Consider the following 25,756-nt stretch of genomic DNA (forward strand, 5'->3'; position numbering starts at 1 on the left):
AAATTAATATCCGAATTTGAATCCGAGTAAATATTCGAATATTCAATTCGATTTGAATTCGATTAATTAATTATTTTAGATAATTAATAAATATATAAAATAAATATTTTATTGATGTGCTTCTCTGTTAGGTATATCTATCCATGACAATGTTCTCCTTGATTATCTGATTATCCACTTGTTGAAAAACATAAAAGGGAAAAAGGGTTATATGGCCTTCAAGCTGGATATGAGTAAGGTTTATGATAGAGTTAGTAGAGTTTTCTTGAGGAAGTGATGAATAAGTTGGATTTTGGGAGCAAGTACTATATTACTTGGGTAATGGAGTGTATATCTACAATATCCTATAGGGTTCTAGTAAATGGAAGTCCAACCAGTAAACTTTACCCAAAAAGGTAGCCTTGCAAAAAAAAAATATCTAGAATCAAACTTAATCACCATCCTAATTCCTCTTATCTGTTCTTTGTAGATGATAGCTATATTTTTTCTAAAATGGACATCAGTTAAAGAATTCATATCCAAAAAAAATAATAATAAGGCTTACGAAAGTGTTTTAACCATCCAGTGTTTGGTCAATTTGAAGAATGATCTCGTATACCTTATGCCCGTGTAAAATTACTGTATTTGGTATATTAGTAGTTTGTCCTCGCGAATGGAATCTATTACAAAATTTCCATTTTTTGCTAGGAAGTTGGATGTTGCGGTGCAAGAAAAGTTTCAGTAAATGTTTAGCTGCTAAAATCCTTGTTTGTACTGCAATTGGTTTATGTGGAAAAATAGAAATGCTTGGATGTTCGAGAGTGTAGATACTAATCCATGGATTCTATTACATCTGTGAATAGGGAATTTCAAGAGAGAATAAAGATTTTCCAGCAAAAGTATCAAGATGCTCAGAGACTAGTCAGTTGCTGTGTGGAGGAGGAAAAGAGGTTCCTCATTGGTTCTGGGTGGTTTAAGATTAGTGTGGATGCTGGTTTTCTGAACAAAGGAGTTGCAAGTTTTGGTCTAGTAGCTTTTGTTATCGATGGTAGATGTGTTGTTTCTTTTCGGTCCTAGTTACGCAATCTCTTCTACGCATCCTATTTATTTAGTACAAGAAATCAAGAATAAATCAAAAAAAGATCGAAGTGGATTAAAGTAATTCTGGAATCGGGTTGTTATCCAAGCTATTTTGAGCCCAAAGTCCTTGTGGTGCTATTGATGTTTTATGTCTATGAAAAGATAATGTAGAGCTTGCTTCAGAGATGACTCTTAAATTTTGTTTTTGTAAAACGTGAGAAGAATGTTTTAGCTCACACTCTTGCCCAGAGAAATTTGTGGGACAAGGAGTAGTTCTCTATCATCCCTTCTTAGGTCGCCGGCCTCTTTAGGGATTGTTCTATTAGTTTCTCAGTTTGATGTATTTTTGTTTCTGTTCTCTTGTCCTAAAGAAAGTTTTCATTTCTTAAAAGAAAAACTAGTGGAGTAACCCGTGCTAGTGATTTTCTAATGTTGCCAGAAAAGAAAGATCAAGATGGTGATGGCGCATTCCAGGTTGGAATGGGTAATAAAAGTCATCTTGATGATATGCTTTGATGCTTCTCCTTCTCCTTGCTTCTTCTCTCTTTTTCTCTCTCCTCTCTCTCTCTCTCTAACCTTGTATAAACAAGGATTGCATAAACTGAATTGAGTACCACTACCACTTGTAAGAACTCTTAACAACAACAATGAAGATGAGGAGTGGAGTTGCTATAAATTTATAATGGTTAATTTAGGGTTTATATTTAAAGCTCATGATCCTTTCCTGCATGTTCTGTTTCTAAATTTAGAAAATGACAATCCAGACCCATTTTCTTCTCTCTTTGTCCACAGTCAGAATTTTTCTCTCTCACCTTCCTTGATTATCCCCATCCCCATACACCAAATCTATGTATGAAAACTATACACTTCACTCTAACTAAGAAATAAAAAGAAAGTTGCAGAAAATTATTGCCTATAAAGAAGAAAAAAAAAAAGAAGAAAAGAGAAGGAAGGGCTTAAATCGGAGTTTGTAGCAACAGAATCAAAGAAAAAAAAAACAGGAAGCCCAGATGTCCTTTTTTTTCTTGGGAAGTTCTCAATGGGGACAAATGTCGACGCTGAAACACAAACTAAAACTGATACTCAGAGTTGAGAATGAGGATTCAAAGGTTCTTCCTTTCTGCAAAATAAGAGTGATTGTTTAGGAACGTAATCACGGTGGCGAGAGACAGGCTGGTTTGAGAAACGACTGACATTGACACCATGCTTCTCATCGTCAGAGTCGCGCATCTAAGCATTAGTATTGAAAGAGCACAGTGTGGCTTGTGCTTTGTTCTAGAACCAGGAAGAACGATGGAGAATGCAGTCGGTGAGTGCGGTGAAGGACGAAGAATAGAGACTGGATCTGCTCGTCACAGATGGGCGCCTCACTCGAATAACCTCATACCTTCACACGTGAGTCGTGACTTAGATGGTAAATGAAAAAAGACAAAATATAACACGCGCATAGCAGACCCTCATTTATTACCTATTCGCACTATCCATTAAAAATCACGTGCTGATACCATTATTTCAATGGTCAGAAGGCCACGTCGCCCAAAACGAACACTCACTTTAATATATAAATGCTAAATAGATAATCCTAAACCAGACAGACTATCAACCAGATGGTAGGGCAAGTCGAGCCGGGTTAGGTCTGGTTGAGGCCAACCCTAAGTTCTAAACCCCAACTTTAATCTTAACTCAACCCAACCTTCAACCTGACCAATCTAATCTTAACTAAATTCCTTCAACCTTAACCCAACCCAACCCAAAGTTAATTTCAGGTTGGGTTGGGTTCGGGTTGGGCCCAACCCAACCTTCTTCCCATCTCTTAAAACCTCATAAATTTCTCAGTTTTAGATCTTAACTCAACTTTCACTATATATATTAATCCTATATTTCATTATTATTTATTTGTTGATATTTTTTTTTGATACACAATTCAAAAATACAAGCATTAAAAATAACTATAATTTATTATGAGTTATGGCTTACAATAGATCTTTCTTGGGCGACAAACAACATAGAGGAGATGAAGAATAAAATTTTCAAAAAAAAATATTATTAAGGTTCTAGTCTTTCTGATTAGAATTAAGTGAAGTGATTATCCAAAAAGAAATACATGATACTATGTGGTGGGGGCTATACAAATATCATGTATCTAAATAAATCAATGTATGTTATATATTACATATAATATATATTTATATATGACATGTACTATAGAATTGGATCGGATTGGCTAAGAGGTCAACCCTAACCCTAACCCGAACGTCAACCCAATCCAATTTTTTCAGGTTAGGTTAGGGTTGGGTTCGGGCCAACCCGGCTCATCAGATGGCGTGACAACAAATGCTCAACAATCTTAATTCCTAAACCATCTGATTTGTTGTCCATCAACACATTGAAATGTCCTAAGTCCTAACCAGATTTCAAAAATCATTTTAAAACTAAACTGCTTGACCAAATTCTTAAAGCAAAATTGTAAGTAAAGATTATAAAAATAACAAAAAGTAGACTTACCAATTGTCAAGAGGCCAGAGCTGGTTATGGCATCCAAAATCACACTACTAAATTTTTGTTAAGGTTCAATTTGGAAGAAATGCAAATACAAATATGTATTATATAAATACATACAAAATAATACAAAATACAAGGTTTTGCACTCTATAAATTTGTATTTATACTACTTTCAAACTGAGCCTACAAATACAAATATGTACAATACAAAATTACAAATATATACAGAATAATACAAAATACATGTTTTACACTATATATCTGTATTTATACTCATTCCAAACCGAGCCTAAGATTCATACCAAATGTTAGTCTTTTGCGTTATCTAAAGTCTGGTTTTAGGTGGCTCTAAGGCTGGAAGCTGGCCCATTGCCCACTATTGCTAAACCCATGTAGCCATTTGGATTCATGTCCTCCATGCAATTAAAAGAGTTAGAGTTTGTTTAGTCGGGTGTCTCTCTTATTTATTTACTGTATCTATTAGTAAAAATTGATATGACTGTCGTGCTTTTACTAAATTTTTATAGGTTCAACTTGCATAGAAGTAATTTTCAATTAATTTTGTTACTAAATTATAATATCAAAGATATTTTTAGTTTATTTTATTAATACTATATATTTTGATAAATTTTAGTTTAATTTAGTTATACAATTAAATATCCAATTGAATGAACAAATCATGGTGTATTGATGGATTTATTTCCTTTCAATCTAAAAATTTGTTTGTACAAAATTTATTAACAAACTTACATCATTGATAAAGATGACTCTTTCTTTTCACACTTGTGTTCATTTAAAATTGATGAATATATAATACTACACGTCTCCAAATTTTCTATAAAATTTTTTGCATTTTTGTATAATTTTTATTTTTATCTATGTTTAAATTTTTGTTATTTAATTATAACACCATGGGTTGAGCCATTTGATTCATCACGACTAGAATAGAGAAATTAAGAATAAATAAAAGTGATCAAATCAAGGTTCAAAGTATCGATACATATTAGTGCCGATACAGGTTGATATGTATCATGCCGATGGCTTACCGATACACCCCTCTAGGGGTTGTATCGGGTCAGCCACCATAGTTGGGCCTTAAACCGACCCCTCTAAACTAGTTTCAAAAAAAAAAAAAAACACACAAATGAAACTTAAAAAAAAATGTACCAACATGGGCCGATACACCCTTGTCGATATTTAAAACCTTGGATCAAATTAGAGGGGATTGATTTCAAAAGTAGGAATGTTTTAATCATGAAAAGTTCCACAAAGCTCACTCGTAGGAGTGGATTCAAACTGACCTGAGCCAAATACTTGGCTATTCGAGCTCGGCTCATTGAAACTGTGTTAAACTCAAGCTCGACTTGAGCTCAAGCTCAGCTCGGTTCAAAGCTTGCAAGTTCAAGCTCAACTACAAGCCCAAGTTTTTTTTCTGAAAAAATAAAATTATATATATAAATATATTTTTTATTTTACATGCAAAAAATTAAGAAATATAAAAATTATTTATTATTATACATATAAAAAATAAAAAATATACATATAAAATGTTTTTATTTTACATACAAAAAATAAGAATTATAAAAATGATTTACTATTATACATAAAAAAATAAAAATATTATATATAAAATACTATTGTATATAATAAAAAGTATTTATTATATATATTTATATGTATATGTATGTTATGTATGTATGTATATAATAAAAAAAATATTTATTTATTATACTAGGTTCGCAAGGCTTATGAACCAAGGTTCACTAGGCTCGAGCTCAGCTCGATTAGCAAAGGAGCCTATATATTAGGCTCAAGCTGAGCTCGAAGTTCAATTTAAACCAAGTTTCAAGCCGAGCTTTTCACGAGCCAAGCTCAAATAACTCGTAAGAAGCTTGGCCCGTGGCCACACCTACTCATTCGTGCTTATAACATAAATATAGAATATATAAACACATTTTGTCTCCTAAATATATTGCAATGCATAAATACATTGAAACATTAGAATTATTTCTACTGTATAAGGTATTTTGATAAGAACAAAACAAAGGTGAAGTAGTTCTGGCTATTAAAACAATAATATATATATATATATGGCAAATGTATATGACAACAAGAAGCTTGAATTCACTCTACCTAAATAGCTCCGATTGCAGCTTCTCAAACCCATCACCGTACAGAAAGCAAAGCCCACACGAAAAAGCTCAGCAGAAAAATTTACATCCTAGAATTGCATACCATATAAAGAAGCAGGAGTATTTTGAACTTTTTATTGATAAGATGTTGGGCAATGTATTAGCCCATTCTGCAATTTCCTTCCTCATTTACCCAGGATGAGCAAAGACTGTCCACAACTTGGCTCGTAGGACAAAGGCTCTTATCCTTGTGGGCTCTCAAGAGATATATCAAACAGTGCTGATATCCACTCGACTTTTATGAAGCTGAAAGGCGGGAGTGATCCAGCTCCCACAGCTGCATTGGATACCTGACCAGTTGAAGTAACCTAAGCGAGAATCACAATGGGCACATGACAGCTTGCCTTCCAACCCACCCCCTTCCACTGAATGAGATGAAAAAGAACTATTTAATAATGCAGTAACCAAATATGCAGCTAAACTCGTACTGATAGTCGGATACATATACTATAATATTAATTGCGTTGAATACACATTCAATTACCCACAATCCATAGCTATCATTTTGTCAAGTGAAACTTATTATATCATCTTCCTCATCATTTACGGTCAGTACAATGGTATATGCTATGAGTAGGGATAAATGTCCAAACTAAATGCAAGTATTAATCTAAAGCCTAAGAACACACCAGAAGAAGCATGCTATATGGTGATTTAAGCGAGCCGTAACTTGTAACCAAAAATTACAACCTTGGTTACCAATTAACCATTAATTTTAGATACAAACGATGTGGCATGAAGTTGGAGCTTGGAATGATTTAAATGAGGAAGGCTGAAGGTTTATACCTATGGTCATCCAACGCAGGGGTTCAACAAAGATAGAGGAGCACTCGTACTCAGCTGGCCTGTTATAAGGATTGCCACTTTTTCGTTTCTTCCATTCAAAACAGGTCTCGCCTTCACCAGGAGTGTGGGCCACAACATTCTCTTGGAGAGCAACAACTCTCCTGCACTTCTTGCAACGATAGGCAGGAATGGTCTCAACTGCTCCACCTGGAGATGCTGCTACAGATGTAACTTTGGTAGACAGACCAGGATCAGCCCCAAACTTAGAACTGGCTATCCTCTCACCACGGTTATAACAATCACCTGAACCCATGACCACCCATTTTACCATACTCTTGCACAAAATGAATTTTATCCTGTAAATCAGAATAACGATAACAATGGCAAGTTTCAAATTGCAACAACAACACCTTGTATTTTGTATGTATTTGCACTGTACATAAGGCTCAGTTTGGAAAGAGTGCAAATGCAAATATGTACAGTGCAAATGTATACAAAGTAATATAAAATATTAGGTTTTCTACTCTACATATTTGCATTTGTACTCCTTCCAAACTGAGCCTAGGAGTACAAATGCAAATTTGTACAGTACAAATACAAGTAAAATAATAAAAAATACAAGATTTTGCACTCTACATAATTGCACTTGTACTCCTTCCAAACTGAGCCTAAAGAAATACAGAATTAATATGAGAACAATTAAGTAACTGATTCACACATTTGGGAATGATGGGGCCACTTTGGAAGGAGCACAGCGATAAAAAATTATCATAGGAAGCAGTTTTGCTTAATAACAAGAAAATATGAGAAAAGGCAAGAACATACTACCATGGGAGATACTAAAATAGATAATACTGAACAATTATAAATGCAATACCACATGTTCCCTGCCTCCCTCATCCAGTATACATGGTCTATCTACTCAATCTTCCAACCATCCATCAATCATAATTCAGAAGATTATTTAAAAGAACCGTTTCCAGAATCCAGAATCATACAGAGAATGTATACTCAAATATATTGGACCATACTTTCCAGAGGAATGCTAATCCTACTCTAGCATGTAAAATTTAGAGATGTATCACCAGTGTTTTTACAGTTGTTCATGTCAGGTGGTGTAATTACCAGACAACCACCATGAGAAAAGGCATATACACATCTGACATGGACAAACATAAAAGAACAGGTTAGTGCAAGAATATGATTAGTATTCATCTACTATCCATTACGTGTGTAGTAAAAAACTACAGCATTATAATAGTGAGACCAGTTATGAAAGACAACAGGAAAGGTCAAGAACAAAAACAAGACATAACGCCGAATATATGAGTGTTCGAAGAAATTTTCATTTCATGAGGAAAAGCAGCTGATCTCAAAATTAACCAAACAGAAAGTGTTGAGACCTACCCAATACTTTTAGACGGAAACGCTTGTATATGGGACTTGCAGTATCAACTTTGAAACCCATGTCTTCAAACATTTTTAACTACATTCAGAAAAGGAAAATAGTATAAATGTTCTACTACTGGCCTTCGCAAAATATTAAGTAAAATCTTAAAATCATTTCTCCATGTATAAATCATAAATATAGCACAGCATTGTATCACCTGCTCCATAAATCCATCATTCGGACAAACAAACTCACAACTTTGCTTTAGAGATTCAAGTGCATCTGCAGGAACATATGGAAAGAGACAAGGCAAAACCCAAATGAAGAACAAAATATGAAAATTCAGTTGTCTAAAGTCTCCAAACCATACCACAAAGAAAACAACATTTTTTTTTTTTGATAAATAAGAAAACAACATCTATTAAAGAACAACTGAAGTCCGATAGCCAGATATCTATGTAACAAATAATACACCAAGAACATAATGGATTTGCTTGAACCTTCTTGAGATAGTTGTTCAGTTCTCATCAGATATGCTGTAATAATAGCAGCACTGCAATAAACACATGCAAACAAGGGGTGTAAATCCTAAGAGAAAGATTAAAGATGAGACTTTGAAAAGGCAAATTTCATGTACATGAAATGAAATTTATCACTGATTAACATGAGCACAAGATTATATTTTTAAATGAACTTCAAAAGGACTGAATTGACAGGAAAATACTCACTATAAGAAACAGCATTGGAAGTGGTTCCAACTTCCAACCATTAGAAATATATATTACGTTTTTTGCTGGCTACATGAATAGCCCTGGAGATGGGAAGAATTAAACTCAACTTCAATATTTCCTATCTTGGCAACCCGGGCCCATCAGTTTTTTTCAACAGACTAACAGGGCAACACTCTAGTGTGACAATAAGGCAGCCATAAGCATTGCCAGCAATCCTGTCCTGCATGAGAGGACCAAGCACATTGAAGTGGACAAAAACTTCATAAGGGAAAAATTGGAAAAGGGAGAAATTTGTACTCCTTATGTCAACTCCAAGGAGCAACTAGCTGATGTCCTCACAAAGGGGCTTCCACACTCGTGGAACAATGAGTTGTGTGACAAGTTGGGCATGATAGACATATTCAGCCCAACTTGAGGGGGAGTGTTGTTAGTTTTATTATTTTATCTTTGTTGTTAGTGTGCTGTCAGCCTAGGATGTTGTCAGCTGTTCTTTTCTTCTTTTAATCAGTTTATTATTAGGGTGTGCCACCAAGGGTATAAATATAATCTCCCATTTATTATTATGTTATATCATTATAAATAAGAAGCTGGATGCCGCCAGCAACACTTTTTGACTCCCAAACTTTTTTCCTCTCTCTTCTTCTCTTCTCCTCTCTCTTTTCTCTCTCTCCAAGAAAGAAAATAGGGTCCATTGCCAAGTGTTTAGATTGTCCTACCCCCTCTTGGCCTTTGTCCTATTTAGGTCTTCCACTAGGTGTAAACCCTAAGTAGAGTATATTCCAGTTTCTTGTGTTGAAAAAATTTGAAAACAGGTTGGCTACTTGGAAGAAGAATTACACCTCCCTAGGAGGTAGAGTTACCATGATTAGAGCCACTTTAGCCAACTTACTGGGCTAAGAAATTAAAGAAGTTGATGAGGAATTTTCTTTGGAAGCCTAGAGAGGAGAAAAAGGACCATTTAATTAGTTGGAAGATAGTTTGTAGGACCAAAGAACAGGGAAATCTTGGCCTAGGAAACTTAGTTTGTAAGTGTGTGCCTTTACTAGGTAAATGATTGTGTAGATGGCATCTGGAGAGAGAAAGATTGTGGCATAAGGTGATTGGTAGTATCCTTGGTTTTTTGGAGAATGGTTGGGATGTTGGTTTATCACGTTAAGCTACTTTGGATTCATCATGGAAAGCAATTAATTGTATCCTTCCCCAATGCATTCAACATATCATGTATTATGTCTATTCTAGGAACCTAGTGAACTTTTGGGAAGATGTTTAGGTGGGCAGTTCATCCCTAAAGGATCCTTTTCCCTCTCTCTCTCTCTCTACTCCATTTCCTTGCACAGAAAAAGAACTTGTTACTAGGTGTCTCTCCTCTCCCAACACCCCTTTGTCTTTGAATTGGGACTTTGGTTTCCAAAGAGATATGAGGGATGATGAGTTCATTTGTGTTACAGACCTTTTTTGTGGGTAATGTTTGTTTGAATCCTCCTCGACCAAACAAAAGGATTTGGTGTCCTTCTCCAAAAGGTTCTTTTTTTGTTGCTTCCTCTTCAAGGTCCTTTGTTCTTCCTCTACTTTTTCGGTTTTCCCAGTAAAGGAAGTATGGCTTAGGCCCATTCCCCCTAAGATTTTTGTGTTTTGTTGGGAAGTATTCCATGGGAAGATAAATACTTTGGACAAAATGCAGAAGAAAAGGCCTTACTTGTGCTTGTCCTCGTTTTGGCTTTTTGCAAAACTAATGGTGAGGATTGTAACCACATACTTTTATCCTACCCTTTTGTTGTTGCTATTTGGAATTGGATTTTTGCTCTTTTTGGATGCAAGAGGGATCTACCAGTAGAAGCAGCTTTGCTGTTTGAACACTCAACTTTTGTTTGGCCCAAAAAAGAGGGAAGGTGATGTGGAAATGTATTAGAACAACCTCTGTTTGGACAATTTGGGAGGAAAGAAGTGCAAGAATTTTTCAAGATAAGATGTCTTTTAGAAGTCAAAGAGTGCATATTGACAAGGGTAATACCTTGGTTGAGAACGAGTAGTTTGTTCCAGTCTTTATCCTTCAATGATCTTTGGAGAAGCTAGATAATAGTGGCTAGCAGTTTCTTGTAAGAAGAGTACCATTGTAGACTAGGTTCCTCCACTTGAAAATTTTGTTAAATTGAATTTTGATGGAAGTAGCCAAGGTAACTCTGGCCCATCTGGCATAGGTGGGGTCTTGAGATAAGGACAGCACTATTTTTACCTTATTCTCAGGCCTAGTGGATTTGGGAAACTCCACTAGGGCAGAGCTACTGGCTGTCATACAAGGGATTCAGATTGAAAGTCAACTTGGTGTGGAGAGGCTACTAATTGAAGGTGATTCCAGGGTAATTGTGGGTTGGTTGATGGGTCAAGAGTTGGTTGTTTGGGGCTTTAGGGGTCTCCTTAAGAAAGTGGTTTGGTTAACAAGAAACATGACAATGAGAATCCAATGGATACGAAGGTCAGCAAATAAGATAGCTGATTCTCTTGTTAAAGAAGGGATCAATAGGGAACACCTATTTTGGGCTGCTTTGTAATTATTTTGTTATTCAGTTTTTTCCTCTTTTTGGTTAGATACTTAGATGTAACCTTCTTTTTTGAGAAAGGCTGCACCTCACACCTTTCTCAGGGATACTTGTAATTGATCTATCCTTTTGATTAATGAATTAAAATTTCAATTATCAAAAAAGAGAGGAAAGGTGGAAACAAAAGCTAAAATTGGATATTTCAAAAAAAACAAAAGCTAGAACTAGAAGAGATCTTAAGGAAAGAAGAGATTTGCTAGAAACAAATCCAAGTGTAAATGGCTTGTAGAAGAGGATGGTAACACCAAGTTCTTTCACAAACTTGCAAATGGTAGAAAAAGAAAAAACACCATCTATAGTGTGGAAGTGGAAGGTCAGGAGTTAAGAGAGGATCAAGAGATTACTAGGATTTTTATGAATCACTTTAAGGCCCTTTTTTTCAGATCCAGATGGGAATAGGTCAGATTTTTTGGATTTGGAATGGGACAAAATTTCAAAGGAATAATCCCAGGTGTTGGAAAGGAATTTTCCTGTGGAAGAAATTAAGGAAGCAATTTTCTCAATGGAGAGGTCCAAAGCCCCAAGAACAGATGGTTTTTCTATGGCTTTTTACCAAGAGTGTTGGGACTTTCTAAAATCGGATCTTTTGGAAGTCTTTGAAGAGTGTTTCCATAAAGGAGAGATCTCCCTTAAGGCAAATGCCACCTTTTTCTTTTTTCGAAGATAAATAAAGAAAAGATTTGATTGATAAAAATAAAAAACAATTACAACTTAAATAGGTGACAAGAGGTCACCCCCATCAATACACTGCATCATTACAAAGGAAAACAAAGGCTTGTGTTAATAAGCAACCTCTGGCTATCAGCCAGACAAAGGCTTCAACCCTTGGGGCGCTGGTTTCCCCCACACTCCCCAAATTGAATCAGTCTCCACCTGATATCTGATCAAAATGGAGTACATTGACTTGATTGTGAATTTCCCATCCTTTCATTCCTTCCACCACCTGATGTCTGCAACTGAGGGATTAATTTCCATTGACTGCAGTTTTGATAGCAGCTCCAAGCACTCCTCCATCACCCAGTTGAAAAGAGGCCTTCTAAAATTTGGAGTCCAAACCACAGATCCGTTAATTATTTCATAACAATATGCACTCCCTCCCAAACCAAACTGTAGAGCCTTGGACATATCTCGCAAAACTTCCCAATTCCAGACCAATCATCCTCCCAAAACCCAATGCTAGACCCACCCCCCACTTTCCAAGAATAATGAGGAACCATCAGAGAGTTGAAGCTCATTATCCCTTTCCATACACTAACTCCATAAGAGTATCTCACTTCCTTTGAATCCCACCCAAAATTCACCACGCCATACTTGCATGCCACCACTCTCCTCCAAAGTGCCTCCCTCTCTCTTCCAAACTTCCACACCTACTTCCCCAACAAAGCTTTGTTGAAAACCCCCACCCTCCTCACCCCTAGAACCCCCTGTTTTTTAGGTTTACACACCAACTCCCACTTGACCAAAGGAATTTTCTTTTTTCTCAGATCTCACACTCCACAGAAACTCCCTTTGAATTCTTTCTAACACAGGTTGCCATATTGAAGTAGCAACATCCCTAGCCCCTAGCCCCTAGCCCCTAGCCCCAAATAAGAGAAAGGGAAATTCCCAACCAGACAGTCCAATGCTCCAGCACACTCCTCTAACACAGAGTGCTGAACGTCTCCCACCCCTATCGTAATGCTCTTGCTTAAATTAGTCTTAAGACCAGACAACAGTTTTTTTTTTTTTTTATAAATGAGTAAGATTTTATTAAACCAGCAAATAAGAGTTACATGCAACCCACGGAAAGGCACAAGATGCAACCTCTCCATGGGAAACTTGTAACTGCATTAGTTTTCTATTAATGAAATTTATTTTATTTTATCAAAAAAAGAAAAAAGCAATCAGTTTACTCAGCATTTCCACCACCAACACAAATAGCGTTGGTAAGAGGGGGTCCCCTTGCCTCAAACCCCTCAAAGAACTGAAAAATTCTGTTGTTACTATATTGGTGTCAAAAAAGAGAGAGACAAAAACTCCAAAGGACTTTAGACCAATAAGCTTGATTAGAAGTCTTTATAAGATCATACCAAAGGCTCTGCCTAAGAGGCTTAAGCAGGTGTTACCCTCAGTGATCTCACCCTTCCAAGGTCCTTTTGTTGAAGGAAGGCAGATTATGGACCAAATCTTAGTTGCTAATGAGTGTGTTGTACAAAAAAGAAAGAGTGGAGAGAAGTGTCTAATATGTAAAGTGGATTTAGAAAAGGCCTATGATTTAGTGGATTAGAAGTTTCTACCAGAGTTTAGAGAGGCTTGGTTTTGGAGCAAGGTGGAGGTTGTGGACTGAAAGTTGTGTTAGCTCAATGCACTATTCAATCCTTTTCAATGGTGTTGCAAAAGACTTTTTCTTGGCTAAGACAGGGATTGGGCAAGGAGACCCCGTATCTCCGTTCCTTTTCACTTTAGTTACAAAGGTCTTAAGCAAATGGTAGTGAAAGAGAATGTACATGGCTTGATAAGGAGTTAGAGGATTGATAGAAAACAAGTTGTTTCCCATCTTCAATTTATTGATGATAAAATACAATCATATTCTGTGAGGGTGTTGATCCATAAATGGTGAAAAATCTGAAGGTGTTGATTGACAATTTTGAGTGTATCTCTAGATTGAGGGTCAATTAGAGTAAAAGTGGAATTGTAGGAATTAAACTGGAAGAAGGGGAACTCCTTATTTTGTTGATTTGTTGGGTTGTGAGGTTAGGAACCAGCCTATGATTTACTTAGGTTTGCCTTTGGAAGGAAACCCTAGGTCCTATGGTTTTTGGAAGCTGTAGAGAAGATGGGCCGAATGGCCCATAGGCTATTTATCCTTTTTTATCTTTTATGTTCTTTGCTGTAATGGGCCTTAATCTGGGCTTTATTCTTTCTTATGTTATGTCTTTTTAATTTTCTGCCCAACTAGGGGCTTCTCTATAAATTATTAAAGTTTAACTTAATGAAATAGAATTAAGGGAGTAAGAGAAGGGATTATGTTCGAAAATCTCTCTCTATGAACCCAAGTTGCCGCCACCTTCTTCTTCTTTTTCTCTCCTCTTGAACTCTGATTTCTGCTACTTTCTTTTGAATTTTTGCAACTTTCTAAACAGTCATTTCTTCTCAAAAGGCTGTTTTTCTTCTTGGTATCAGAGCAAGCTTGTTTTTCCCTTTTTTTCATCTTTTTTCCCATACACACTCGAGAACTGAATCATATGAATAGTTAAAGAAACCTATTTCAGCCCAGTTGTTAGTGTTTTCTGGAGAGAAGGGGACTGGTTTTGTCGTCCTCATGACAGATTCAAGTGTGTTGCCCAAAACCCTAATTTTCTAGAGAAATCTGATTGTGGACCCCACAAGGAGTTTGACTTGGGCACTCAATGACTGAAGGCCTTCTCATTCTTCGTCTTGAAGATCGAATCAAGTGGATTGGTGTTCTGTGAAGTCTACAAGGAGCGGTTGAGTTTTCTCTGTTTCTCCCAGCTTCCAGGTGTGACGCAGGTTATTGGTACGACTACATAGAGGTTGGCTCACAACACAGATTTTGTTATGTCTTTGTTTGTTGTTATTCGAAGTTGTTTGAAGTCATTTTTGAAGTATTTAAGAAGATGAACTCCTCAGACTTTAAAAACAAGCATGTTGCTGAATCCGGACAAGTTCCAAGATCCTTTGTAGACTCTTTACTGGCTGTGACCATAGTCAAGCTGAATGGAACTAATTATCAGGCTTAGTCACAATCAGTAAAACTTCATATTTGTAGTAGAGGCAAATGGGGTTTTATCTCCGGGAGCAAAAAGGCTCCTCCGGAAGATGATCCATCATATGAAAAGTGGATGCAAGAAAATTATGTTGTTATTGGATGGCTTGTGAACTCAATGCAACCACAGATTAGTCAGCACTATTTGTGGATTAATTCAGCAAAAGAAATTTGGGATAGTGTTGCTGAAACATATTCCCAAAAATTAAATGTGGCTAGGGTTTACAAGTTGAGAAGTGATGTGAAGAATTTGAGACAGGGGGAGAAACCATTAGTTGTATACTTCTCAACACTGAAGTCTTTATGGCAAGAAATAGATTTGATTTATAGCCTGGGACACCACTAAGGATGCTGAGACCTATAGAAAATTGGTTGAGAGAAACAGGGTGTTTGAGTTCTTGACAAGGCTAAATCCAAAGTACGACATTACAAAGCAAAATATTTTATCCAAGGATAGTGTCTCACTGTCTCAAGCATATGCCTTGGTAAGTAATGAAGAAAGCAGAAGACTTGTCCAGGTCCAAGGGGCCGGTCTAAATGATCACTTTGCTAATATGGGAGTGAAACCCAAGGGGGTTGCAGGGACTCCAAGTAGCTCAGGGAAGAAAGAGATTATCTGTGAATACTGTAAAAATCCAAAACACACTAAAGGCAAGTGCTGGAAATTGCATCCTGAGCTCCTACCACTTCGGTTTCAGAAGAAGTCTGATAATATAAAGGCAGGGAGTGTCAATGTTGCTGTTGGTCCAGATAGTGACAGATACCAAACTGAAGAGATGATGGCTAGTGAGCAGTTAGTAGCTATGAAAGCAGAATATGAGAAGTTTGGGAGGATGATCAGTCACCTAGAGGGTGTAACCTCTTATTCCAATCCTCCAGAAAATTCAACATCTTCTACATTTGCTCATTCAGGTATACGGGCTTCTTCCAATCATGAAACCATTTCAGGTAATCTTAGGATCCCTTGGATTATTGATTCTAGTGCTTCTGATCATATGACCAACCTTTCTACTTTGTTTATTTCATATGATTTACTTCCTGGACGTGACAAAATCACCCTAGCCGATGGCTCTCTTGCCCCTATCTCCGGCAAGGGAACCATCAAGGCTACAGACTCCTTGGTTCTTCCTTCTGCCCTTCATGTACCCAGACTAAATACAAACTTGTTATCTGTAAGTAGCCTAAGTCATTAAACTGTTGTGTAACCTTCTTCCCTTCCTATTATGTTTTTCAGGATCTGGAGTCTCAAAAGGTGATTGGGAGTGGCCGTGAGGCGAATGGAATATATTTATTGGATACTCCTGGACAATGCCATGAACAACCTGGAAAAGCTGCTTTTGGGTCTACATCTACAGAGTCCATCAGTCGAGTCATGTTATGTCATTTTCGTTTGGGTCATCTTTTTCTGCATTAAGTCATTTATTCCCAAAACTGTTTAAGGGAATTAGATTGTCCAGTCTTCATTGTGAGTCTTGTGAACTGTCAAAACATTGTAGAAACAGTTATCATCTAAGTAATAAAAGATCTTCTCCTTTTAATATTGTGCACTCTGATGTGTAGGAGCCTTACCACTTACCTTCTATGCGTGGCTACAAATATTTTATCTTGTTCATTGATGACTTTTCTCGATTCACTTGGATATTTCTAATGAAGTCCCGTGATGAAGTTCCCAGACTTGTGAGGCAATTCCATGAATTTGTCCTAACCCAATTTGATACTAGAATTAAAATTTCCAGATCCGACAATGCAAAAGAATATTTTGAGAAAAACCTGACCTGCTATCTCACTGATTTAGGGGTTATTCATCAAAACTCCAGTGTTAGGACCCCAAAACAGAATGGAGTTGCTGAAAAAAAAAAATAAACATATTGTTGAAGTTGCAAGAAGTATTCTATTTGCCTCACATGTCCCTACAAAATTTTGGGGTGATGTTGTTCTCACTGCTACCTACCTTATAAACCATATGCCATCGAGGGTTTTAGGGTTTAAGTCTCCCTTCAGTCTTCTTCATCCGGACAAGGATCTTTTTTCTATTCCTCTTCGTGTCTTTGGCTGCACTTGTTATGTACATATCCCAAGTGTCTAGAGACATAAATTTGAACCAAAAGCCCACAAGTGTATTTTCCTTGGTTATTCCCCCACACAGAAGGGTTACTGTTGTTTTGATCCGAAAACTATCACTCGGTATGTCTCAATGGATGTCACCTTTGATGAGATTTCTTCATTTTATGGTTCTTCTCTAGAGAGACATTGTCCAAAGAAGGAGGATTTGTCACAGGTGTTTGCTCTTCCTCTTCTTGTCCCAGTTGAGTCTTTTGCCGAGTCTCTTCCTCCTTCAAATGAGTCAAGGGAGGATCAATCACTTCACTCTCACTCCAATGTTCCTATTCCTCCTTTACCTCCTCGCCCTCTTTTTAATCACAGGTTGTACCAACGACAGAGAACCAGAAATTAGCAGATTGTTTCCCCTACAACACATGAGCCTCATGCACTTCCAGTTACAAATGAGACAACAGGTACTGTTACAGCCCCTTTGGAGCCATCCTTCCAAGACCTTGATATCCCCATTGCTATTAGGAAAGGAAAAATGAAGTATACTGCACATTGCATTTCCAAACACCTTTTTTATAGTTTGCTCTCTCCTTCATATTTTGCCTACCTTTCTTCTGTTGCTTCTAACCCAATTCCCAGGTCTGTGTCAGAAGCTCTTACTATTCCAGAATGGAGGGATGATATGAGAACAGAAATTGATGCCCTGCACAAGAATAACACTTGGGAAGTGGTTGGTTTGCTTGAAGGGAAGGATCCAGTAGGCTATAAATGGGTTTTTACTATCAAATATAATGTTGATGGCACCATTGAAAGGTACAAGGTTAGGCTGGTTGCAAAAGGCTATACACAAACATATGGGATTGATTATCTGGAGACCTTTGCCCTGTTGCCAAGATGACTTCTGTGAGAGTTCTGCTATCTTTGGCTGCACACTCAGACTGGCCACTTTATCAACTGGATGTCAATAATGCATTTCTGAATGGAGAGTTACATGAGGAGGTGTATATGTCTCTTCCTCCATGGATGTATGAAACAGATATGAAAGGAAAGGTCTGCAGGCTGAAGAAATCTCTTTATGGACTCAAACAACCCCCTAGAGCATGGTTTGAAAGGTTTAGGGCTGCCCTTGTTAGCTTCGGCTATGTACAGATATAGTATGATCATACCCTCTTTGTGAAGAGGAGAGGATCCTTGGCCGTTTACCTGATTGTGTATGTTGATGATATTGTTGTGACTGGTAATGATGTCTCAAGGATTAATGATCTCAAATCTTTCCTTCATATAGAGTTTGAGATCAAAGATCTGGGGAATTGAGATACTTTCTTGGCATAGAAGTTGCTAGATCCAAGGATGGGATCCTTATCTCTCAGAGAAAGTATGTTCTTGATTTGCTCTCTGAAACAGGGAAGATGGGTGCTAGACCAGTTGCTACTCCTATCGATATGAGCCATAAACTCTCTGCTTCAGATGAAATATTGTTAGAAGATAAGGGAGTCTTCTAGAGACTACTTGGAAAACTTCTTTATCTATGCATGACTCGGCCAGACATAGCATATGCTGTCAGTTGCATCAGTCAGTTCATGCATGCTCCCAGGGATACTCACATGGCAGCAGTAGAGCGAATTCTGTGTTATTTGAAGGGCTCCCCTGGAAAGGGAATTCTATTTGCTAAGCATGGCCATATGAAACTTGAAGCCTACACAGATGCTGACTTGGCCGAAAACATTGATGACCGAAGATCTACCTCTGGGTACTGTAGCTTGGTGGCAGGTAATATTGTCTCTTGGAGAAGCAAGAAACAATCAGTTATTGCTCAATCTTTAGCCGAAGCAGAATACAGAGCCATGGCTCATGGAGTTTCTGAACTATTATGGCTTAGATCCTTGATGGAGGAACTGGGTATTGAGCATGATAAGCCAATGATGTTATACTGTAATAATCAGGTCGCCATCAACATTGCCCACAACCCAGTGCAACATGACAGAACTAGGGGCTTCTCTATAAATTACTAAAGTTTAACTTAATGAAATAGAATTAAGGGAGTAAGAGAAGGGATTATGTTCGAAAATCTCTCTCTGAACCCAAGTTGCCGCCACCTTCTTCTTCTTCTCTCCTCTTGAACTCTGATTTTTGCTACTTTCTTTTGAATTTTTGCAACTTTCTAAACAGTCCTTTCTTCTCAAAAGGTTGTTTTTCTTCTGAAGTCAATAGTGGAGAAGTTTGATAAGAGACTAGCCTTAAGGAAAAGGAATTATTTATATCTCTTTAAGCAAAAGAATCACTTAGGTTAGAGCCATGTTGGCAAATCTTCCTATATATTTTCCTTTCCACTTTCCACATCCCGACTAGGATAGAAGGAAACTAGAGAAATATACGAGGAACTTTTTGTGGGAACTAGAAGAGGAAAAAAAGGATCACCTGGTCAAATGGGAATAGGTTAGTAAACCAAAGAAGAAAGGGGGCCTAAGTATAGGGAACATTGTCCTTAGAAACACCACATTACTAGGTAAAAGGTTGGGAAGATTTCCCTTTGAAAGGGCAGGCTATGGCACAAGGTAATAGAAAGCATTCATGGGATGGAAGGTAATGGCTAGGATGCTAAACTTGTCCCCCACTCAACTTCAAATTCCCCTTGGAAAGAAAGACACAAGTTATACCCTATATTTCTTAACTCCATACAATATGATGTGAGGAGTGACAAAATCCGTTTCTAGGAAGACCTTTGGATAGGGGAAATACCACTAAAAGATCAATCTCTAGAGCTTTATACCCTCTCCAACCTTAAGGGTGAAACTATTCCTAGATTGGGAACTAGAACCTAGGTTGCAGAAGAGGCCTAAGGGAAAATGAATGTGCATCCTTGATTCACCTACTTGACATTTTGGAGGCAATTTTCTTAGACCTAAACCTAGAATTTGGTTAGTCTCTCCAAATGGTCTCTTTGCTTGTTTCTCCTTTTTCAAAAATATTGCTTTGCTTAATCCTCAAGGGGGTGGACTTCCCGATGAAAGAAATTTGGAGTAAGCCCATTCCACCTAAAATTCAAGCTTTCTCTTGGGAATTTTTCCTTGAAAAGGTTAATACTTGAGATATGCTACAAAGAAGAAGGTCCAATTCTTGCCTTTCTCCTTCTTATGTAAGGATAGTGGAAAGACCCCCTCCCACTTGATCTCTTGTTCGTTTGAGCACCATATCTGGGAGTTTTTATTTCTCTTTTTGGTTGCAAGTGGAACCCTCCCCCCCCCCCCCACCCCCACCCCAAGATGTGGGCATTTTCAATCCTAACTTCTTGAGGCAACCAAAGAAAAGAGAGGAGATTGCTTTAAAAGCTACAAAGGCAGCAATTAGTTCAGTTGTATGGGAAGAGAGGAATGGTATAATCTTTAATGGAAAGAGCAAAAGTTTGGAGGAGGTAAACAGCATAAAACTAAAGATTGCACATTGGGTAAAAACCTTGGACAGTTTTTAGATTTTCTCAGTCATTGACATCTCAATATCCTGGACTTAGGTAACACAATCTTCTAACGAAAAAGAAAGAACAAGAATGGAGTGGAAACCCCCCCCCCCCCCAAAAAAAAAAAAAAAAAAAAAAAACAAAGGAAACAAAGTACTGAATTTTGATGGGATCTCATTTGGTAACCTAGGTATGGCAAGAATAGGACGTATAATCATAAATTCTAAGAGTAGGATTTTGGCTTTATTTTCAAGGTCAATCAGATTAGGAAACTCCCTGAAGACCGAATTGTTGTCAATGTTCAAGGTCTTCAGTTAGCAAAGCAATTGGGTTACAAACAGGTGGAGGTGGAAGGGGATTCAAAATTAATTATCTCATGGGCAAATTGTAATAGATAAACCCGTTGGACTCTCAAACATGCTTTTAGAGAAGTGAGAAGGATTACGAAGGACATAAATGCTGAATTCAAGTGGATAAGGAGTGCAAATGGGATAGATGATTCCCTTCCTAAACAAAGAGTTATGAGGCAGCAACTGTTTTGGGCTTCTATGTAAACTTGAGTTGGTCTCTTGGGGATAACAATTCCGTCATATAGTCATACAAAATTCATCTACAATCAAATATAATAAAATAATTTTTCGACTGATCAAAAAAAACTAATATGATATGTTGTCGTCCTATAGACCATAAGCATTCTATTCTGAGTAGCTAACTTTACTTCATGGCTGAGATTGGGATGTTGACTTTAACACAGTAATCCAGTAGTGGTAGGGGATTCTCAGGTGGTGGTGGTGGTGGATGAGAAGTAAATCAGTCCTCTAAAACTGATATAAACTTGATTAAAAATAGAGAAAAAAATGGAAGAAAGGTATAAGACAGCATAACAAAAGAAGAAGATGGAGAAAAGAAGAGGAAGAAGAAGAAGAGTTTGATAATCTCCTCCCTCCCCTCATTAATCCTTTTGTTAATCTTCATTTTCTAAGTTAATTACAAGTATGCCCTTAAGTGGGCAGCCAGCTAAGCAAGAACTTAAAATTAACTTATAAAAATAAGTAACAGGCCCATTAACAAACAAATAAATAACACACTACATAAGTAAAACAATAGATACTACGGCCCATTCGGCCCAGTCTCTCTACAGGATGAATGCAAAGAAACTCTCCTGGACCATGGCAGTAAAAGGACCATAAGGGAAACAAGATCTTTAACTAGAAATCTGGACTCTCTTAATCTCTTACTCTCCTGATGGTTTCAAAGAACAGCAAACATGAGACACGCTATCTGGGTACAGTGTCTAATGGGATAACCACCAAGGTGAGGGATAGCTACATGTGAATATGGGCTGTATCTACTAGGATAAGGTGGCTGCAAGGCTATCCTTATTTCCCTTTTCTTTTCTTATAGGGTGCTTGTGCACCACATTCATTCTTGTATCATACTGATTCTCTCATTTTTTCTTATTTGGTAGAAATTTCGTTCTACCAAATCACCTCTAAACCTGTAATATTTGTCTCTTTTATTTTTCTATCAAATGAAGAGACAACATCTTTAAATCAATATTATCAGCCTTTGAAGCAAAGTGACTGAAGCCACTACATCTACATAATGCCATCCTCATTTCTAAACCAGTACACCTTTACTATCAAATTAAGAGACAACTCTTTCCTATCAAAAGTTTCTTTTAATCAAAAGATAAGTGGGATGTACCTGCCTTTTAGATGTGATATACTGATTTAGAAAACCAGTAGTCTCCTAAAAATGTCATACTTCATTGGATTGGATAAATGGAGTTGCCATAGTATATAATTTCCTCCAATGGACTATTAAGCATCTAATAAAAATCCATTGGTCTCCTTCTTTATAGGGCTGTTATCGGGTCAGATTCGGATCAGATACAGCAAAATCTGAATCCAATCTGATAAATGAAAACTGAAATCTAAATCTGATCCAAAACCTATTGGATTTAGGGATCTCAGATGTGAATTTGGATTTATCCAAGTCTGCTTGATATTTCTTTAAAATAAAGAAAGAAACTAAAAAAATTAAGAAAATGCAATTAATTATTAACATATATAATAAATTAATATAAATATGAAATATTTAATTTATATTATATATAACTTATATAAAATCTATTGTTACAAAATCATATATCTTGAATTTGTGTGTATGTGTATCAAACTCAGATTTTAATTGGATAGGATGCCAGATTGGGTTTGGACTTTCAAAGTTCATTGACAGCCCTACTTCTTGACATGCCATGAATGACAATTGTTCATGTAGAAATGCTTATGGCTAGGGGTGTCAATTGGACCGGATTTGGTCTAATCTGATCCTGATCATGTCTAATATGAGTCCATTACAGATGGACCAGGTCCATTCCAATCCAATGAATATTCTGGACCATTTTGGACCAGTCCAATTCAAACCATCCAATCTGTTCAAATTGGTTTAAATTTAGATTGGTTCCAACCCAAACCAGGTTCATTGACACATGTATTCTTATCTTCTATCAATAGACTGGATATCGGTTCAATCCAACCCAATCCAACATAAATTCATTACGAATGGACCAGGTTCAATCCAATCCAATAAATACTTTGGACCATTAAGTCTAGATTGGTGGAATTCAATGTCTTATTGGTCCACCCAATTCATCCAAATTGATTTTGAATTGGACGGGGTCCAACCCAAAACCGGTCCATCATCTCAAGCAGAAGATGGTTTGAAGTGAATTTCTGGCCTAAGATATATATCTTGGTAAGATCAAAACTGAATATGAACTTAGGAACAACCAAATCTAGAAAATCTTCTTAAAAGTAATTTGAATGATATTAGAGAGAATATATACAAAACGTTATCCACCTTTATTGCTAAATTCAAATCATCATCTCAAGCCATCAGTTTGGCTCTCATTGGGCACCACCAGCAGACAACTTAGAGCTTTTCAACTTACACCTTCTTCCCTTTGATGCTAATAGGGGGAAGATCATGTTCCACTTTGCATGAAAGCAGTATGGTGTGTGATCAAAAGGAACACTAAGATATTTCAGAACAAAGAGCATGAAGACAATATTCTTATTGATCTTGGGGTTCTGAGAATAGCATATTTGATCTCCACAAGAGAAGACTTCAAGGGCATATCCATGGATTACATGTTTAGGAACTGGCAAGAAGGGGTAGGCTTCAGTCCACAAAGAGGACGTATAGCTCAGCTTTGCCCCTCCAGAAGGGAGAATAAAGATATAAATTGATAGATGTACCATTGTAACCTGGTCCAAACTATAGTGAATGGTGTTTATAGGCACTGTGATTTATTCGTACTCTGTGGGATATTGAAACTCTTTGCAACCTGAGTTTCTTCCTATGTTACAAGGACTTAATCTTGCGTTTACCTTAGGATGAAAAAGTCTTGTTGTTAATGGAGTTTCCAAGTTGTAATTGGTTGGATGTCAGAAAGTATAGATGGTCCCAAGTAAGATGCTATATTAGAATTTGAGAAGCCAAGGAATCGGCCTCTAGGCTGAACAGCTCATTCAAATCAGATGTGTGCCCAGATCAGTCAATTCACTTGCAAGGGAAGGGACCGATAGGTCTTCTTTAGTTTGTGCAGCACCGAACCCAGGTTTCAGCCATGAGGCTTAGGTTTTCCTTTCCAAACTATATTTGTATCAGGAGCCAGCTATAGGCATTGTATTGTTCTCTAGTACCTTCTGTCATGAGGAGAACTAAATTTTCTGCTTTAATTATTAACAAAGCACTTTTGTCGTTCATACCGATCAAAAAAAAATGGAAAGCAAAAGAAAAACAACAGAATATGGAAAAGCGTAAAAATAGAAAAAGAAGAGAATATATTCGCCATAGCCTATACGTAAGGGATTGGAACATAAAATACCTTCTTGACACGCCTGCAAAGCAATGTACCAGTACCGCTCCTTCTTTTCTATTCTCGTGAATGAAATCCAAACATACATCCAAGTAATCCAGCAAATCTTCATTTTCCATATCTCTTAGAGGAGTGGCCATCCTCACGAACTTCAAATCTTTTCCAGCATATTCAAGCGAATAAAGAAGCTTCTCTGGTGGAGAAGACTTCTTCAAACCATTGTCTACATCATCTTCAGAGCTAGAAGCGCCTTCCGACCCTACGACAAAAACTTTTCGGATTTCCTTCGCAGGAATAATTATACTGGAGCGCCATTCAGTGAAGAATGAGATGGATGCCGAGCTGAGAAGCGATAAAATATGTGTGAATTCAGTGCTCCCTTTCTGAAGAATCTCAGCTGCGTCACTAATGTCGCCGATGAACAGACGATCACGGACCAGATACGGCATGACCACCACCCCTAAACCCCCCGCGGAACCCTAATCTATTTCACTTGGCGCCAAAATAAAATAAAAGGAAACAAAATTCTGTTCCACTGAAAGATCTTCACTTGTTTTTTTCCCCCTGGATAAGTATTTCTCTTTCCTTTATCTACGTAAGAACCGGCTAGTATCAAATAATTAAATATGCTTCTCTTCAGAAAATAAGTTTGGCAGAGAAGCACGATTTCCGGCGAAAATGTTTCCCTTTATAGAAAAGATGTGCACTGAAACTGATATTTTCGGCTAGAAAAGAAGAGATTCTGCGAGAAATAAAAACATAGCTCTCACGGAAACTGATCTTTCCTCGGAAGAAATCTAACCAAAGAAATGGCTGTGCAGGCAATCGAAGAACGCCAGGCCTCTCTCTCTCTCTCTCTCGCTGTTCGTCTACTTATCTTTTGTCACAGTCTTCACACAATCACACTCTCACCGTCTCACATACTCAGAGTTGGGGTTGCTTTATATAGAGTTGGCACGAGCGAGAAACCGCTGGACTGGAGCGAGACCGCGCGTGTACGGTTTATTCTCGGAAAGATACTACCTCACACGTGTCGTGACACTGTCATTCAGTTGGTATTGAGGGGCCCACAAACACCGTCGGTTGAAGTAAGGAATCGTTTGAGTCGTGGCACGAAATGAACCGTTGATAAGAACTGGTATGTAGGTCCGGATATGCCACGCTGGACAAAACACCATACAACCTTGCGTTCTCAGTGGGTGACGTGGGTAGAAGGTATAAGAAGAGGAGAAAAAAGCTGGAGCAGACTGAATGTGACATGCGGATGCGGTTCCCTAACCCTACGAAGATATAATCATATAAGCCATCAGTCTCGCAAGAACAATGAATTAAGTGACGTTT

At 37.4% G+C, this 25,756-nt stretch overlaps 1 protein-coding gene across 3 annotated transcripts; it reads right to left on the minus strand.

Moving 5' to 3' along the window:
• Positions 1-1,735: 1,735 nt before the first annotated feature.
• On the minus strand, positions 1,736-25,349 carry LOC104607791 (uncharacterized). Of its 3 annotated transcripts, none has more exons than XM_088891370.1 (7): positions 24,425-25,349; positions 8,430-8,482; positions 8,147-8,211; positions 7,947-8,025; positions 7,665-7,698; positions 6,540-6,895; positions 1,736-2,446 (listed from the first exon to the last, which is right to left on the minus strand). In XM_088891370.1, exons 1-7 carry the CDS (start codon positions 24,862-24,864, stop codon positions 2,427-2,429), a joined length of 1,047 nt encoding a protein of 348 aa, XP_088747496.1. In that variant the 5' UTR covers positions 24,865-25,349; the 3' UTR covers positions 1,736-2,426. The 3 variants fall into 3 exon arrangements, with proteins under 3 accessions (XP_088747496.1, XP_010271799.1, XP_010271800.1); XM_010273497.3 differs by lacking the exon at positions 1,736-2,446 and adding an exon at positions 5,627-6,118 and having other exon boundaries at positions 24,425-25,348; XM_010273498.3 differs by lacking the exons at positions 1,736-2,446; positions 7,665-7,698 and adding an exon at positions 5,627-6,118 and having other exon boundaries at positions 6,540-6,842; positions 24,425-25,347.
• Between the last annotated feature and the right edge of the window lie 407 nt (positions 25,350-25,756).

The sequence above is a fragment of the Nelumbo nucifera genome, chromosome 7 (genome assembly GCF_055504915.1).
Source record: "Nelumbo nucifera cultivar China Antique chromosome 7, China Antique-T2T, whole genome shotgun sequence".
NCBI classification, from domain to species: domain Eukaryota; kingdom Viridiplantae; phylum Streptophyta; class Magnoliopsida; order Proteales; family Nelumbonaceae; genus Nelumbo; species Nelumbo nucifera.